Source organism: Cyprinodon variegatus, unplaced genomic scaffold (genome assembly GCF_000732505.1).
Source record: "Cyprinodon variegatus isolate N-32 unplaced genomic scaffold, C_variegatus-1.0 Scaffold255, whole genome shotgun sequence".
NCBI lineage: Eukaryota > Metazoa > Chordata > Actinopteri > Cyprinodontiformes > Cyprinodontidae > Cyprinodon > Cyprinodon variegatus.
This window is the reverse complement of record NW_015150708.1, coordinates 11,014-25,447: the sequence shown is the minus strand read 5'-3', so window position 1 is coordinate 25,447 and position 14,434 is coordinate 11,014. Positions and strand designations below refer to the sequence as shown.

General features: G+C 36.6%; 1 protein-coding gene across 1 annotated transcript in view; it reads right to left on the bottom strand.

The window, feature by feature from the left end:
• Positions 1–422: 422 nt before the first annotated feature.
• Positions 423–14,434, bottom strand: part of pdzrn4 (PDZ domain containing ring finger 4) — a gene marked incomplete at its 5' end in the record, with an annotated part of 18,115 nt that continues 4,103 nt past the window's right edge. The window contains 4 exons of the mRNA XM_015382324.1: positions 423–3,387; positions 5,480–5,608; positions 6,373–6,474; positions 13,294–13,356. Coding sequence (XP_015237810.1) covers positions 1,915–3,387; positions 5,480–5,608; positions 6,373–6,474; positions 13,294–13,356 — 1,767 coding nt within the window. The remainder of the gene's footprint in view (positions 3,388–5,479; positions 5,609–6,372; positions 6,475–13,293; positions 13,357–14,434) is intronic.

The following is a 14,434-nucleotide window of genomic DNA, read 5'->3' as shown; positions in this document are numbered from 1 at the left end:
TAAATATTACTTTATTGATCTCAGAATGGAAAAATTCAATTGTTGCTTGATATAAAAAAACTGATATAACATTAACGCCCATGTGTTTTCTCATATGCTCACTAAATTTTGATTACCAAATTATGACCAAAATTCATTCAACAGGAATCCTCATGTTTGCTAGCTACTAGCAAAATCAAAGAAGGCTGAGAATCAGTTAACTAAAGGATATTGTTTTGTAATTAAGCACATCATTTGATAAAACATTATTTTGCTAAATAATGTTTAAGATAGAAGTTTAGTTTTTTCCTTTGCAATTTGTGAATATATCAGTGATTTTGTTAAAAATGACTGGAAATAATTCTTTTAATACTTAAAAATTTCCTTCTTTGTATACACTATCTGAGAAACATCCCTTCTCGGACTGAACCGCAGTACCGATAATTAAATAATGATCAAACAATTGTGAATTGGTCTGAACACATTCTAATTGCTCTAAATTAGCCAAAACTAATTTGACCACATTTCAAATTCTTCAAGATAAACATTGGTTTTCAAACATAAACTTGATGCTGAACTGTGATATCATTGCATCATCTCATTGATTATGGTTTCCAACAATATTTTTCCTTCTTCTTCTTTGTGTACATATAGATTAGATGAGTTGAATTTCCTAGTTTAGTCAAGAGTTTTTAATTGAAATATATTTGACTTGGAGCTTAATTATTTTTGTCAATAAACTCTTATATTTAATGGAAGTTGTGGTTTATTTATTCTATATGTGCAGAGTTATCTGTTCAACCTCGATTTGAGCCCGATTCACACTTTGATTTGTTGATCTGACGCACAGCCTGTGGGGTGTGTTCACAAACAATATATGACATTCAAAACATTGAATAACATATTTACCACCCCTACCAGAGTGTATAATAAAAACATTAATGTTGCATAACAAATGGAAGACAAGATAATGAGTCATTCAAAAAAGACAGGTGTGAATGGCTTTGAAAGTGCTACGAGCCTTAACTTACCCAAAAACTTTATCAAAACAGTAATGTAAAAAAATTTTAAACTTCAACTGTGACAGACAAAGCTTGATGGATCAGTTTAATCATGTGACCAAGCAAATTGAGAAGAAAAGCATTTAGTATTTTCTTTTTGAAGAAATCACAGTTGAAGAATTACATCTAATAGTACTTTCTTTGGGTCACCAAAGTTCTTACCCTAAATGCATTACAAATAGGTATCATTTAACCAGTTTTACCAGGGGTGCAGATAATTGTGGAGAGCACTGTGCATATAGAATGCATTTGTTTCTATACATACAGAGTAATTATATGTTGTTATAGAAAAGAGTAAATTTTAGTTAAAAATCAACTGGCAAAATTTACCTAACCTTGTCAAAAGTTTTCTTTGAAACAGCATTTAAAAGAGAAAAATAATAAACTGTTAGGATTTTAGTAACTCAGTTAAACTGTTTTGTGATTTGTTGTTTATTTCACCCACCTGAAAACCACAAAGGAACCTGATGCAACTTTAACTCCAGAACAAAGGCATATAAAATCTGTTGACTTAGAAAGACTTAAAATCATAAAAATGAAAGAAAGTTACCCGCTGGTCTGTGAGACCATTGTCAAACAACCCTCATAAAATATAGCATAACATAAATATGAAAATATAATTGAAAAGATAAAGAGTGAAGTATTAAAATAATTGTCATTGTTTCTTAGAAAATGTCATTTTCCCCAGGTCATGTGAAAAACAATTCTCAAAAACATCACAAAAATGTTATGACGCCACTGATAAACTCTTTAAAAATTCTTTTTGGGATACAAAGAGTGAAAAGTACTCCTCTGACTGTCCACTTAAAAATGCCACATTTAACGAGGCAAGTATGTTTTTACCACATGTGGTACAATGTAAGCTGTCTTTATCCTATACAGTAGTGACTGAGAGGAAAGCATTGTGAACCTTTGCTCCCTCAGGAGCCTTGGTGCCATGAGTCATCAGCTCCTGGATAGTCATCCAGTTGTCCAAGATCTTCTTATTGCGTTTTTTCAGCATCTTCTTGTGGCTGAGCTCTATAATACTGACCTCTTTACGGCCCTCGCTGCTGCTTTGAGGGTTCTCCTTCAAGCTTTCCAGACGACTGCGCTGCATGAATTCCCGTCTCCTCTTCTGTTCTTTTGCCCTGACCAGATGTTGCTTCCTTTCCTCTTTGCTCCAGTATCTCCCCATCTTCATCTCACTCATTGCATCATCATCTGTGGTCATTCCTCCACTGCGCTCTTCTTTAATCTTTAAGGCCCGTTCCCTCAGGATCTTGTCTCTCACAGGCCTCTTGGTAATGTAGCGAGTGCCATCGCTGCGGATCTTGACCTTCCACTCCATCTTGGGCTCAGTAATGGGTCTCTGAGGCTCTTTGCAGACACTAAGCAGGCTGAGCTGACTCTGAGCATACTCAACAGCTGAACGCTGCTGGATCAGCTGCATGTAGCTCTGGTAGTGACGAGCATGGGCAGGAATGTTGGCCTGTCTCTGCTGGGAACTGTGCGAAGGAGAGAAGTAAGGAATCCGAGAAGTGCATTGTTTTAACTTTTTTTTACTGTCCTCAGCATGAGTTGTCTGATCAGACTCGGAAGGGTTGCTGTGGTCAGGGCTGCTGCTTTTGCCTGGAACAGGGGTTCTACAGGTTAGAATGGGGCTTGGGCTAGGGGAGTATCCAGTAGCAAGCCCACCATAGAGGTTCCTCTGGTTGGTGAGGCTAACCATTCTCTGGAGAGAGTGCTCTGGGGAGCGGTCCATTGCCAAAGGAGTGCTCCGAGAACTTTCTGCAGTGTTGTAGGCACTGGAGCTGTCCTTGTCAGACTTTTCCATCCTCTCATTGATGTCTGCAAGCTTACCCTTAACAGACTCTCCATGGTTGGGGCTTTGATTTGATTTGATGGAAGCTGCAGAACGTCCCATTAAAGGAGACTGCTGACTCTTACGCAGCTTATGGGCCTGCATGATGTTTTGGCACTCAAGTTCAATACTGCGCAACTCCTCGTTAAGCATACGCAGCTCATGCTGGACGTCGCTCTGCTCTGCCATGCTGCACTCTATAGTGCTGCGACGGCTGTAGAACAGGTCGTACTCGCCACTGTTGCGTATCTGACACTTAAGCTCCAAAAGTTGCTGGAAACGATCTCCCTCTGTCTCATCGTTGTCCTCATAATCGTTATCTTCAAAGCGTTTGCTACCACTGGTAGACTGCGAGTCCTGACTGTCTCGTAGGCAGCGGGACAGATGTCTCTGGATTTGGGCTAAGACGTTATGGTCTGAGCTTTCTTTTCTCTCTTTTGGATTTTGTACACTGTCTTTCGAACAAGAAAAGGTTGAACACGAAGGCTTGTCATCCTCTGACCTCTGAAAATATAAAATGACAAAAAGAAAACAGAAATGAAGGGCCTGATCCTTGCAAAATTTTTAAAGATTTTACAGTGTTCAAGGACAAAAATATAACAAAATACTTTTAGTAAATCCAATCCCAGGTATTGGCTTGGACACTGTTTTACCCATAAGAACATTTTTATTTGATTAGTATAGGACTCCCTGACAATATTCAATTTGTGATTGTGTGAGTTATGTATATTAGCAGGTATTTACAAGTACGCCTTTTGATGTGGATGGCCTAAAAAACTGAGTTTTAGTTTAAGTCAAGTTTAGGTATTGTTAATTGAAAGCATTTGTTATCCTTTACAATAAAGTTAACAGTGAGGGAGAAAGGTTGCAAAGCCCTTTCTGTCACCTGACCTACAGATATCCAGACAGCTCTCAATGCTCTCAAGAACTGAACCTGGAACTGACACAATTCTTAGGTTTTTGTCAATACATGTAAAATATAGCTGACAAGCCAAAATATCACTGAGTCATATAGAAATAAACAGTAGGCATGTGAACATTGGCCTTGCTATAAATGGAACAATAACACAACAGAAAAGTGGGACATACTGAGCACAGTATCAATCTGTTTTGCAATAAATTTGCGTTTATTTATTATAATCTAATTACAGCTTTCTTAACTGTTTATATCTTTGTTGCAGCAGAGCAGTGGGGCTGAAGGACATTTAGTTGTGTGAAATAGTTTGAATTGTATCTGATCTCAAATTGGAGAAATTATGTTTGCATTTAACCCATCCCCTTGGGCAGCAGTGGGCTGCCATCATTGGACGCCTGGGGAGCAATGTGGGGTTAAGGGTCTTGCTCAGAGACCCAGAGTGGCAGTCTGTGTCTTACAACTCAGTTTCTAATGTGCAAAAGTTAAATACCATAAAAACATTGTGCCTGCTAGAAGTTTTTACTGTAAAATGCAGGCAACTAAGGCAGAAGAAATGCAAATATTTCCCTTCTAGTGACAGCAGTCAAAGCAAGTGGACCTAAAATTATAGAAAAAACCCCAATGACCAAATCCAGAGCTTGTGGGATGTTTTACAAGGCTGTTAGCAGAAAGATGCCTTTTTTTGGTAATATAAAAATGATTTTAATGGTTTCCCTTTATAACTGTGATCAGGAAAGTAGGTGGCAGCACCCAGAAGCTCACCTCCTAGTTAAAATGTACCTGATTCCCAATCTTGCTCCAAACTCTTTTTAGCAAACTAGATAATAATCTCCACTAACTAATGTGCTTGTATCAATACCTCTCCCATGGACATTGTCTTTTTCATTGTTCAGGGTTAAATTGTCTTTTTTTCTATGAGAAATAAATCCTCGTTGTCCGGTTATGCTGAATTAAAGCTGAAATATTGACTCCTCTCACCACATATTTCTTTAAAATCTACAGGTGAAGAAATAAGTGCATTTATTCAATTTGTAATGAATGTTTTTGTAGTTCTCTCTGAATGTGTATGGTTTTTTTTTTCTTCAAACGAAATCTATACAGACACAATAAAAATGCATCCAAAATCATAAAATGTTATTTCAAAAACTATTATTTTTAAAGATTCATTGAAAAAGGAAGATAAAAAGACAAAATAAAACTTGCATTGCTTTATTCTCTCTGCAGGAAGGGCAAACCAATACCTCACCCTCCCAAAGGACACACATTAGGTTTTTCTTTGTGTGTGTGTATAAGACTGTTTTACAGCTCTCATACTTCAGAGATCATCATGTTTCTGCCATGTCTTTGAAGTTTCATTTGTATGGATTGTCAACGAATGCTCTCATCCCACCAAAAGAGAATTTTAGATTATGATTATTATTGTTTGGAATCTGAATGCTTCAGTAGTCCCTCTTCATACATATTCATTAAGAACTTTTTCTTTCCTCAAAGGGACTGGAGCGCCTGTTTTCACCTGGCACTCTAATAAAGTCAAGGGAGTGTTTTTTCCTTTTCAAATAACATTTTTTCTATGTAGTGTGGAACACTTTTGTTTTCTTCATTTAATTTAGTCTATTGCTTATGAAATTGATATTGAAAAGCATTGCAATGTGTTGGGCCATCAAATTCTATTTCTCTGACCTGCTGCTTCTCCTGTTCTTCTTGCAAGGCAGCTAATTCCATCTCCTCTCTCTGCTGCTCTTCCAACATTTCCATCTTCAGCTGCTCCAGGAACTCGCTATGCTCATCATCCAGCCATGCCTCTTCCAGCTGGGGAGTGAAAGCATAAGGAAAACACATGGATGAGGAAAATAGTGATTGCTGGGAAACAGAAAAAAAAGAAAAACCATGATTTTTTTTTTCACGGCCCAGAGCCTGTGACAATGCAGTGCCTCAAAAACAAATAGTTAGATTTTCCAAATGGGTGCACAAATGGGATTTCCTGAAAAATACCTCTGCATGGGTTTAAAATGGGAAACCGCCGCTATATTTGATATTTGGCTTTCTTACCAAGAGCTGCTGATCTTTAAAATGGGCCAATTCAGTTTGATGGCCGTAAACCAATGGCTTTTGACCTTTTACCTTTGCATCATCCATCAGGCTGCTTGATGTGAACCAAATGCTATCCTTATCTGATGACTTCACATTCACTACTGGAAGAGCTACTTAATTACAAAGCGCCTACTCCTGCTTTCTCTGCTCATCTGCACTGCGGCAAAGTCCTTCCACTTACTCGTCTCTGGCCTTGGGCCTGAACTCACTCCACATTAGCATGCCATTAGCATTTATGGCTTACCATTGCAAGTCAATTACAGTGGTGCTACATAAAAATAAAATATTATGGGATGTCCCAGCAGTGGCTTCCATCAGCAGAAGTTGTGTGCTTGATGGGAGGGGAGAGGTTGCTAAACCGGGAATAGTAAAGCTTGCTCTACGCAAACAATGTTAATGGCAAATCCTTTTTAGTTGTATTTCATAAATAGTTTTCCTTTAAGCCAGCTGTTACTTGAATATAAAAGCTGAGTGATTGTAACCTGCATCTCAGGTCGGGCAACTAGTAGGATGATGTTCCTGAAGTCATCACTGGAGAGAGCAGCCATTGCCTCTTCTCTGTCTTGCACATCCTGACCGTTAATCTGCAAATTAAGAAAATATGATTATTTCACTCATAAGCAAGAAAGTACAACAATAACTCTCATAAATATCAACTGAGGTCTTGCTCTCACAAATGAGTACACCCCTTGCATTTTTGTAAATGTGACAGGCCGGTGGGTTATTTTGAGTCACTTATAGATCCTGGAAAAGTGGTGTCCAAGCTTTCCAATGATGTACAACTTGTAACACAGGGAAGCAGAGCATGATGCCCTTGCTTCAGAAACCCCTTGCTTCAGAAACAGGGCAAATGGGCAGTATTTAAGCGCTATAACAACCAAAATAAAGGAAGATCTACAGAACTTTACTCCAAAAACTAAGGGGGGAATGCTGGACTGGCTAAACCCTTCTCAAACAGAAGGTGAAGGATCTCCAGATATTCATCAGCATGTGATTTGCTTCAGGGGGAATTTAGGATGAGTCCTGCGGCATTCTTAAGCTCTAATATACCGTAAATTCTAAACTATAAGCCGCTACCTTTTCCCCGCTGTTTGAACACTGCGGCCTATAATACAGTGTGGCTAATACATGTATTTTTTCATGAAAACATCAAGCATCACCGGCGGGTTTTGGAAGGCTGGGCTGCTGCGGGATGAAGAGGACCGGGAGTGCTCAGGTGAGAGCGACAAGGATGAGACTGAAGTCAGTGACAGCATCCTGAAGCTGTTCCATTCAGACACCGAGGAAGAGGACTTTGAGGGTTTTAGTGCGTAGGAGGAAGAAGAAAGTGATTAATAACTTTTCCTGGTCGGCTGCAATGTTCTGTGCATTGTTCAATTAAAAGTACCGGTATATGCAGCGTTATTTGCGTGTTACCGACACATACGTATATTTAAATGTGTTACAGGTAGTTTAAAAAAAAAAAAAAGCATTCATAATATGTACCATATTTGTTTGTTTTATCATACGGATTAAGTTAAACGTTAAAAAAAATGCTCACGTGTAATATCTTTATTTGTAGATATCTCATACAATGTGGGAAACCTGCGGCTTAAAATCCAGTGCGGCTTATAAAAGTACAAAACTAATTTTCTTTCTAAAATTAGAGTGTGCGGCTTGCACTTCAGGTGCGCTCTATAGTCCGGAATTTACGGTACTTAATGTCCAAGAGTGATAAATGCAGTGCAGGAAACTACTGGTGGCCACACAGAATACTGACACTTGGGAACATCACTTCAGCATCTATCTAATTGTATATTTAATTATCTTTAAGGGCACAGAAATTGTACACTGTTATACAAACTGTACAAACTTAATACTTTCAGGTGCTGTTCCATGAAAAGATGGAATATGAAAGATAAATATTTACAAAGATATATGAGGGATGTACTGTAGATAATTTCCTGTCTTCAGGAGAAAGGACACACTTCTTGTCTCTTGAAAAATACATGTATAACCCACTACCCAAGCTGTTATCATGTATGAAACAGCAGACTTGTGGTGCTCACCAAAGTTTCCACAGTGTACATGCATCTAGCTGTACAATTAGCTGACCTCTGGCAGGCGGCTTCCATCTTTTTGCCTTTAGAATAATGGCCCTGTCAGTGGTGGATAATGGGGCCAGAGTACTGGTCCGCCTTACAAACATGTGCACATGCCTCATTGTAGCTAAAATCAGCCTTGCAACTCATAAGCTCAAACAGTAGCGCTTATGCATCCAGTCCCCTCATCTTTTGTTCAGTAAAATTAGTTTCTTAGTCAATTTATCATAAGTATCAAAGTATATTTGCATATAAATGTACTGTTTTCCACTACCGGTGATGCTCAGCAAAAATTCTGGTTAAGAAATTGCTCTTTTGTTATGTTTCTCACTCCACAGACCCTTAGGGGAACTATTGTTATTACTGGGAATGTCCCAAATTTAGGTATGTTAAAATAATATTTGTTGGCGTACCGGATGAAACGAATCACCATACATTTTTTGTGTGCTGCTGTGTAATTTTAACGGTCATATCAAGGCAACCTTAAAACTATATAATTTGATGGCATGTGTTATATGCAGAACAAATGCATCATTTATTTTTATTTTTATAGTAAACTATGTTAGTAGAGCAACAATTGATTTATTTGACCTGCCAAATCAGCTTTGACTGCTTAAACAAAGTAAAGTTTTGACTTCTGAACAGACGCATGTTTGGTAAAACTACATTAGCAGTGATATAACTACATTAGTAGTGTAATATCAAGGTATTCCAAGTATTTAAAAAATGTGTAAAGAGCCTACACTGCAAAAACGATCTAGAAATAAGTAAAAATTTCTTAAATTAAGTGTATTCACCTTTAATTTGAGTAGGTAAATAAGATAGTTTGCCAATGGAATTAGTAATTTTACTCTTAAAATAAGATAATTAGATAATATGCACTTGAAATAAGACAATGCAATTGTGTTTTCTTATTTTAAGTGTAAATTGTCTTTTTACATTGGCAAAATGTCTCTTTTACCACCTCAATTCAAGAACAAATGCACTTATTTTAAGAAAAAATTACTTCTCTAGATTTAGATTTTTTGCAGTGTAAAGCAGTGTAAAGCAAAGTTGAGCAGAGTTTTCTTCACTTAAGGGATATAGAATACCACAGCTAAGCTTCTAGTCCACGTTACAGCACACTTCTATACGGCTAAAAGAAAGCTGCTATATTTACTCCCTGAAACGAAGAGGATACATTCAACTGGAATTGTTTTTTAGTAATATAATGGATATGTTTTTCTAATTTAATAGCTTATTTCCATCTATTAGAATAAAAAAACAACAACCAAATGATAGCTTTTGGTTAATATAACTGTGATACAAATAATTGTATAAAATCTTTTAAAATTTAATATGAAATCTTAGTTGTTTTTTTTTAAATAATAATATATATGTTTTGTTTTTTATATTTTATGTACAAACTGTAATTTTGTAGTTATACACTAGTTCCACTAGTGTATATCTAGGTTTTTTATATTGTTAATGTCTGCTATACTCATTTTTTTCTTATTACCGTTCACATTTTTCCACATTTGTTGAACTTTGACAGTTTTCTTAGTGTTGGTATTTGTTTCAACTTCCTCTGTGTTCCCCTTGTTAATTAGTCATCTTCCCTTTGATCCCTGCCAAACACTCTCCATCGGCTGATTAACATTCCTCTGATTAGACTCATCTAGGTTAAATATCACTCTCCCTCAGTAGTTTATATCCCTGGTTTCCATTGTTTCTTGCTGGATTCTTCTGTTACACTGAATTTGATTAACCTTTTCCTTAATCTTGCACATGTAATTGAATTAATACAAGCTGTTTTGTTCTGCTTACATTTGTTTCCATTAAAACTGCAAACCATAACGCAAAGTTAACACACTTAGAGAATGTTATACCAGACCATGAGATGCACAGAAATGCTAACATCAGATATAAGTTTGTCGATAAAGTGGTCACTTATGTCTCAAAACATGCATGTAGCCTAAATACATGTATGTACAACTAATGTAACTACAGATAACATATGTTAGCAGTTAGTCCTATCCATGAATATAAACATATTTCAGTTTGAGTTTTTTTACAATTTCAAAATCAGCTGTAACAAATTGGTACTTCTGTGTAGCTCTTAGTTTTTACCCACTCTTTACTTTTCCAAAAGTTAGCAAGTTTTGTATGCATTAAAACAATCCACAAGCACACAATAACATACTTAAGTGTACAACAAAATGCACAAATATGTTTTAAAAAATACATAAATGCGTATTATAACACTGATAAATGTGTAGGCAGATTTTAACATTTACACAATTCAAACTGGAAGATAAATAATACACAATGCACACACACTGAAAAATGTAATGTTTGATTAGCCAGCTGCAGATGGATCGGTCAACACGAGCAAACAGATCAGCTGTCCTGTGCTTAACGACTTTGGAGATTTTCTAACTGTGGGGTGATTCGTGAATGACATGATGCATCGAAGGCTGGAGAAAAGCTCAGATATCTGAGAATGTGAGAGAAAACTGTGATGTCTCAGCATTATCCACTTTATAGGAAATAAAGTTGTTTTTGTTTTTTTGGCAAAGTAGTCCAACAAACATTATATAAAAAATGTTCACTTGCTTTAACTTAGCATTACATTTACTGTATTGGATTCTAAAAAAAAAAAACTAACAAAACTAATTATTTATAACATACTGCAAAAATAAACACATTTTAATTGGTATTTTTTCTTCTTAAAGTAAAGAATAAAGTTAACAGTTGATATTGAGGGAAATGAACATTTTATAAGCAGATAACCAAGTACAGGGTCAGAAATATTTGACACTTAATGTCTGCTGTAACTTTATTTGTCTTCAGATGATAAAATACAATAATATAGTCATGTTCATTTACATCAACTGTTAAATTTATTTTCTGCCAATGCACATTAAGACCACTCATATACTTCAGAAGATTGACTGCGTTGTGGATGTCCCGCCAACTTGTGCACGTCGTCCCATGATAAAGGCTAAAGTGCTGCTCGAAGATGGTGCTGGTGCTCGCATTAGTTTTCAGAGTTTATTTTTGTTCCAGAAAAAGAAGAACCTAAACTTTATTCAATTCAATTCAGTTTATTTATATAGCGCCAAATTCACAACACAAGTCATCTCAAGGCACTTTACAGTTCAACCAGATCGTGCAATCAAATTGATTCAAAGTTTTCTATCTAAGGAAAACCAGTTGATTGCATTGACTCAAATACAATCACTCAAACTAAGCATGCTTGTAGCGACAGTGGAGAGGAAAAACTTCCTTTTAACAGGAAGAAACCTCCAGCAGAACCAGGCTTAGTGTGAGCGGCCATCTGCGGAGGCCGACTGGGGTTCAAAAAAAGTAAAAAATCAATCCACTGGACATTGTTTCCAAGTTTGAAGACATTTCGTATCCCATCCAGGAAGCTTTTTAAATTAAAAATGTCAGCATTAGAATTAGTCAGCATTAGAATTAGTCCCCCCCCCCCCCCCCCAGCAGGGGACCAAACATCTAATTGGTTAGCCAGACCAAAAATGTCTCCTAACAACCCCCCTTTCAGAGGCATAGACCAGTATTAGGTATTGCATGCTAACAAAAGATCTCAATGACTCCCCATTCCTAAGGGTAGGATCTGTTCTTCCGGTTGAATTTTTATGTTTTCTAAACCAAAACAAGGCTTTGTTTTTGGTCCACTCTATAAAGAAGTCAACACTATATCTGACATTTTGAATTGAAAAAACTTCTTTGATGGGAAGTGAAACATCTTCAAACTCGGAAACCAAGTCCAGCGGATTGTTTTTTTTTTTTTTTACTTTTTTGGATGACTGAGAATCTTCACCAGCAAACCTACACTTAGCTTGTTTTAAAAGTAGTTTGAACCATTATTTTTTTTTTAATTCAGAAAATGTATCGTAATCTAAAAAGTGCATATTTTTAACATAGTGTATATTGGGCTGCTGGGCCAAAGAAAAAGTAAAACACAAAATAAACTATATTTTCAGTAAATCCAGCAAAGCTGATATATCAGAGTCTTTTTTTCCAGCCTTGTACACATCATCTTATCACCTTGGTGTAAGAAAGTCCTTAAGCACAGCTGATCAGTGCGCTTGTAAACGAGCCATCAACAGTTGGAAATTTAAGCATTCACATTTGCTGGTTTGTATAAATTGTGTATCATTACTTTTGAAGTTTGAATGATGCAAATTTGAGAAAGTCGACACATTTGTGATTTTTAAGGCACCCTTTTATGCCTATTGTGATACACATTTGTGAATTCTGCGGCATACTTATAGATATTGCTGTACGCTAATGGATCTGTTTTTATCTGATTACGTACAAGCAGTGAATATATAAACTTTAATGATATATTCAAATGTGGGAAATTTCTGTTGTTATTGTTATATTGATAAAAACAGTCCTTGTTGAAATGTGCCAGTGCTTTAGATCTTTAAATTACACTATGGAATGAAGTCATGTTAGCTTTTTCAGACTATTTGCATTTCCCTTCCTGTCAAATTGACTGAACACAAAGAGGTTGAAAGGGAAGTTTTTTTTTAAAGACAAAACTGAATGCATCAACAGGAATGAACTGCAAGTCACCCTGAAGATGCAGCAAAGCATAAAACCAGAAAAGATTTAATGTGCTGCCATAAACTGAAAGCTGTGTTTACCACATGTTGTGGGCATTGCAGAGCCTTAGATGAATTAATTAAAACAAAAGAATATCTGTGTAAGTAGATGTGAAAATCAGATGGAAGAAACAGTAATTAAAGGACAATGGTCATGTATCTGTAGGCAGCAACAACAAAGGTTCTGATTTTTAAGACCCTCTAATTACAGAGGTAAGAAAAGTGAAGTAAAATCATTAATGGAAAATCATTAAAATGTGATACAATCCGTCCCTTTCTCACCAACACGACCCCCCAATCCCGCTCTTATTGAAACAAAGACCAGCCTTTAGCTGTAAGGCCTGACAAATTTCGCCCTCTGCTCTCAGGCTGAAGATGAAGTTAAAGGCTAATGGTAGTCACAGCCTGTGAGCCATCACACAGGAGGCAACGAGCTGCAACCCATAGCTGTCCTGAAGCAGAACCCTTAAAAAAAAAAAAAAACCCTGTTGGTGCTGAGTCGGTAACTAAAACAGCCAGGGGGGCATTTCCTCCTCCTTAACAGTCGCAGTGGGTGCAAGCTCCCACTATAATGTGCTGCCATTAAAGAAAAATGTGCTCTCTTACTGGAAGATACTTGTTAGTAAAACAAGACAACAGAAAAATGATTTTGCTAAGGCAAAGAAGAGCTTTTTTAGGAGGTTTGTGAGTGTATGGCATACTGTACCTGTAAGATACGATCTCCTTCTCTGATCCGTCCGTCTCTGGCAGCTATGCTGTTGGGACTGACCTGTACATCAAAGAAAATACTTTTACCCTTTATGTTTGGGAGAATCAAGACTGTTTTTATTTGTTATTTTATGTATTATAAGTTGCAGCTAGCTAACTTAAATTTTTTTATGTTCATGGTGTCGTTGATAGGCTGTCAAACAACTTTAAACCAGGAGTTAACGATATTTGAAATGCACCACAAAATCAGAAGCTTACAATTTCAGTTTTTAGCTGCAATTGTTTCACTCTTTTTTTTCCCAGGAGCAACTACAAAAAGCAATTCCATTCTTCAAACCCACTTCAGCAGACAATGCACTTGTTCTTCTTGAGCACAATGCTTTCTAACAAGGGCACAACTTTCTTCAATCCACAATAAACTGGTTTTCAAGGCAATTTGTTTTACTTTCACCAATTTGTGAGGATGTTGAGGCACAAAGCTGCTCCATCTTCATAATAGTTTCCTCCCACACTGAGGAACGCTCATTAAACCAGAAGCGACGTTACAACACAGGAGTCATAGAAAAATGGAAAACAGAAAAGATCTACAATGTCTTGCAAAGGTTTTCATTTCAGCTTAACTTTTACAAATTTCATTGTTTTTCATTTGAATCTTTTTGTAAAGAACTTTAAAAAGTAATCTACAAGTCAGTGAAGTCTGTGTTTGTATTCTGCCCACTTTAATTCAATACCCCTAACAAAGTTACTGCAACTAAATGGCTCTAAATAGAGTCAACCTCTGGGTAATTTAGTCTTAGGATAAATCCAGCCCACTGTAATTTGCTAAAGAACCTTAGTGAACAAACAGCATCCATGAAGACCAATAAACAAACAGACAGGTCAGAGAGGGAAGGTTAGGTTATAAACATATACCTGACTGAATATCTCACTAAAAACGAAAAAAAAAAAAAAAAGAAGTCTGATTTATAAAACACTTTCTCACAAGCTATAAAGGTGCTGAACAAATATTAGAGCAAAAGCTTCTCTGATCACTTAAGACCAAAGTATTACTTTTGCTTGTACTAGCGACGCAGGTGTGTATTAGCATATACAGTTTGAACCATAATAGGAAAACTCATCTGCAATAGCCACCATTTTGA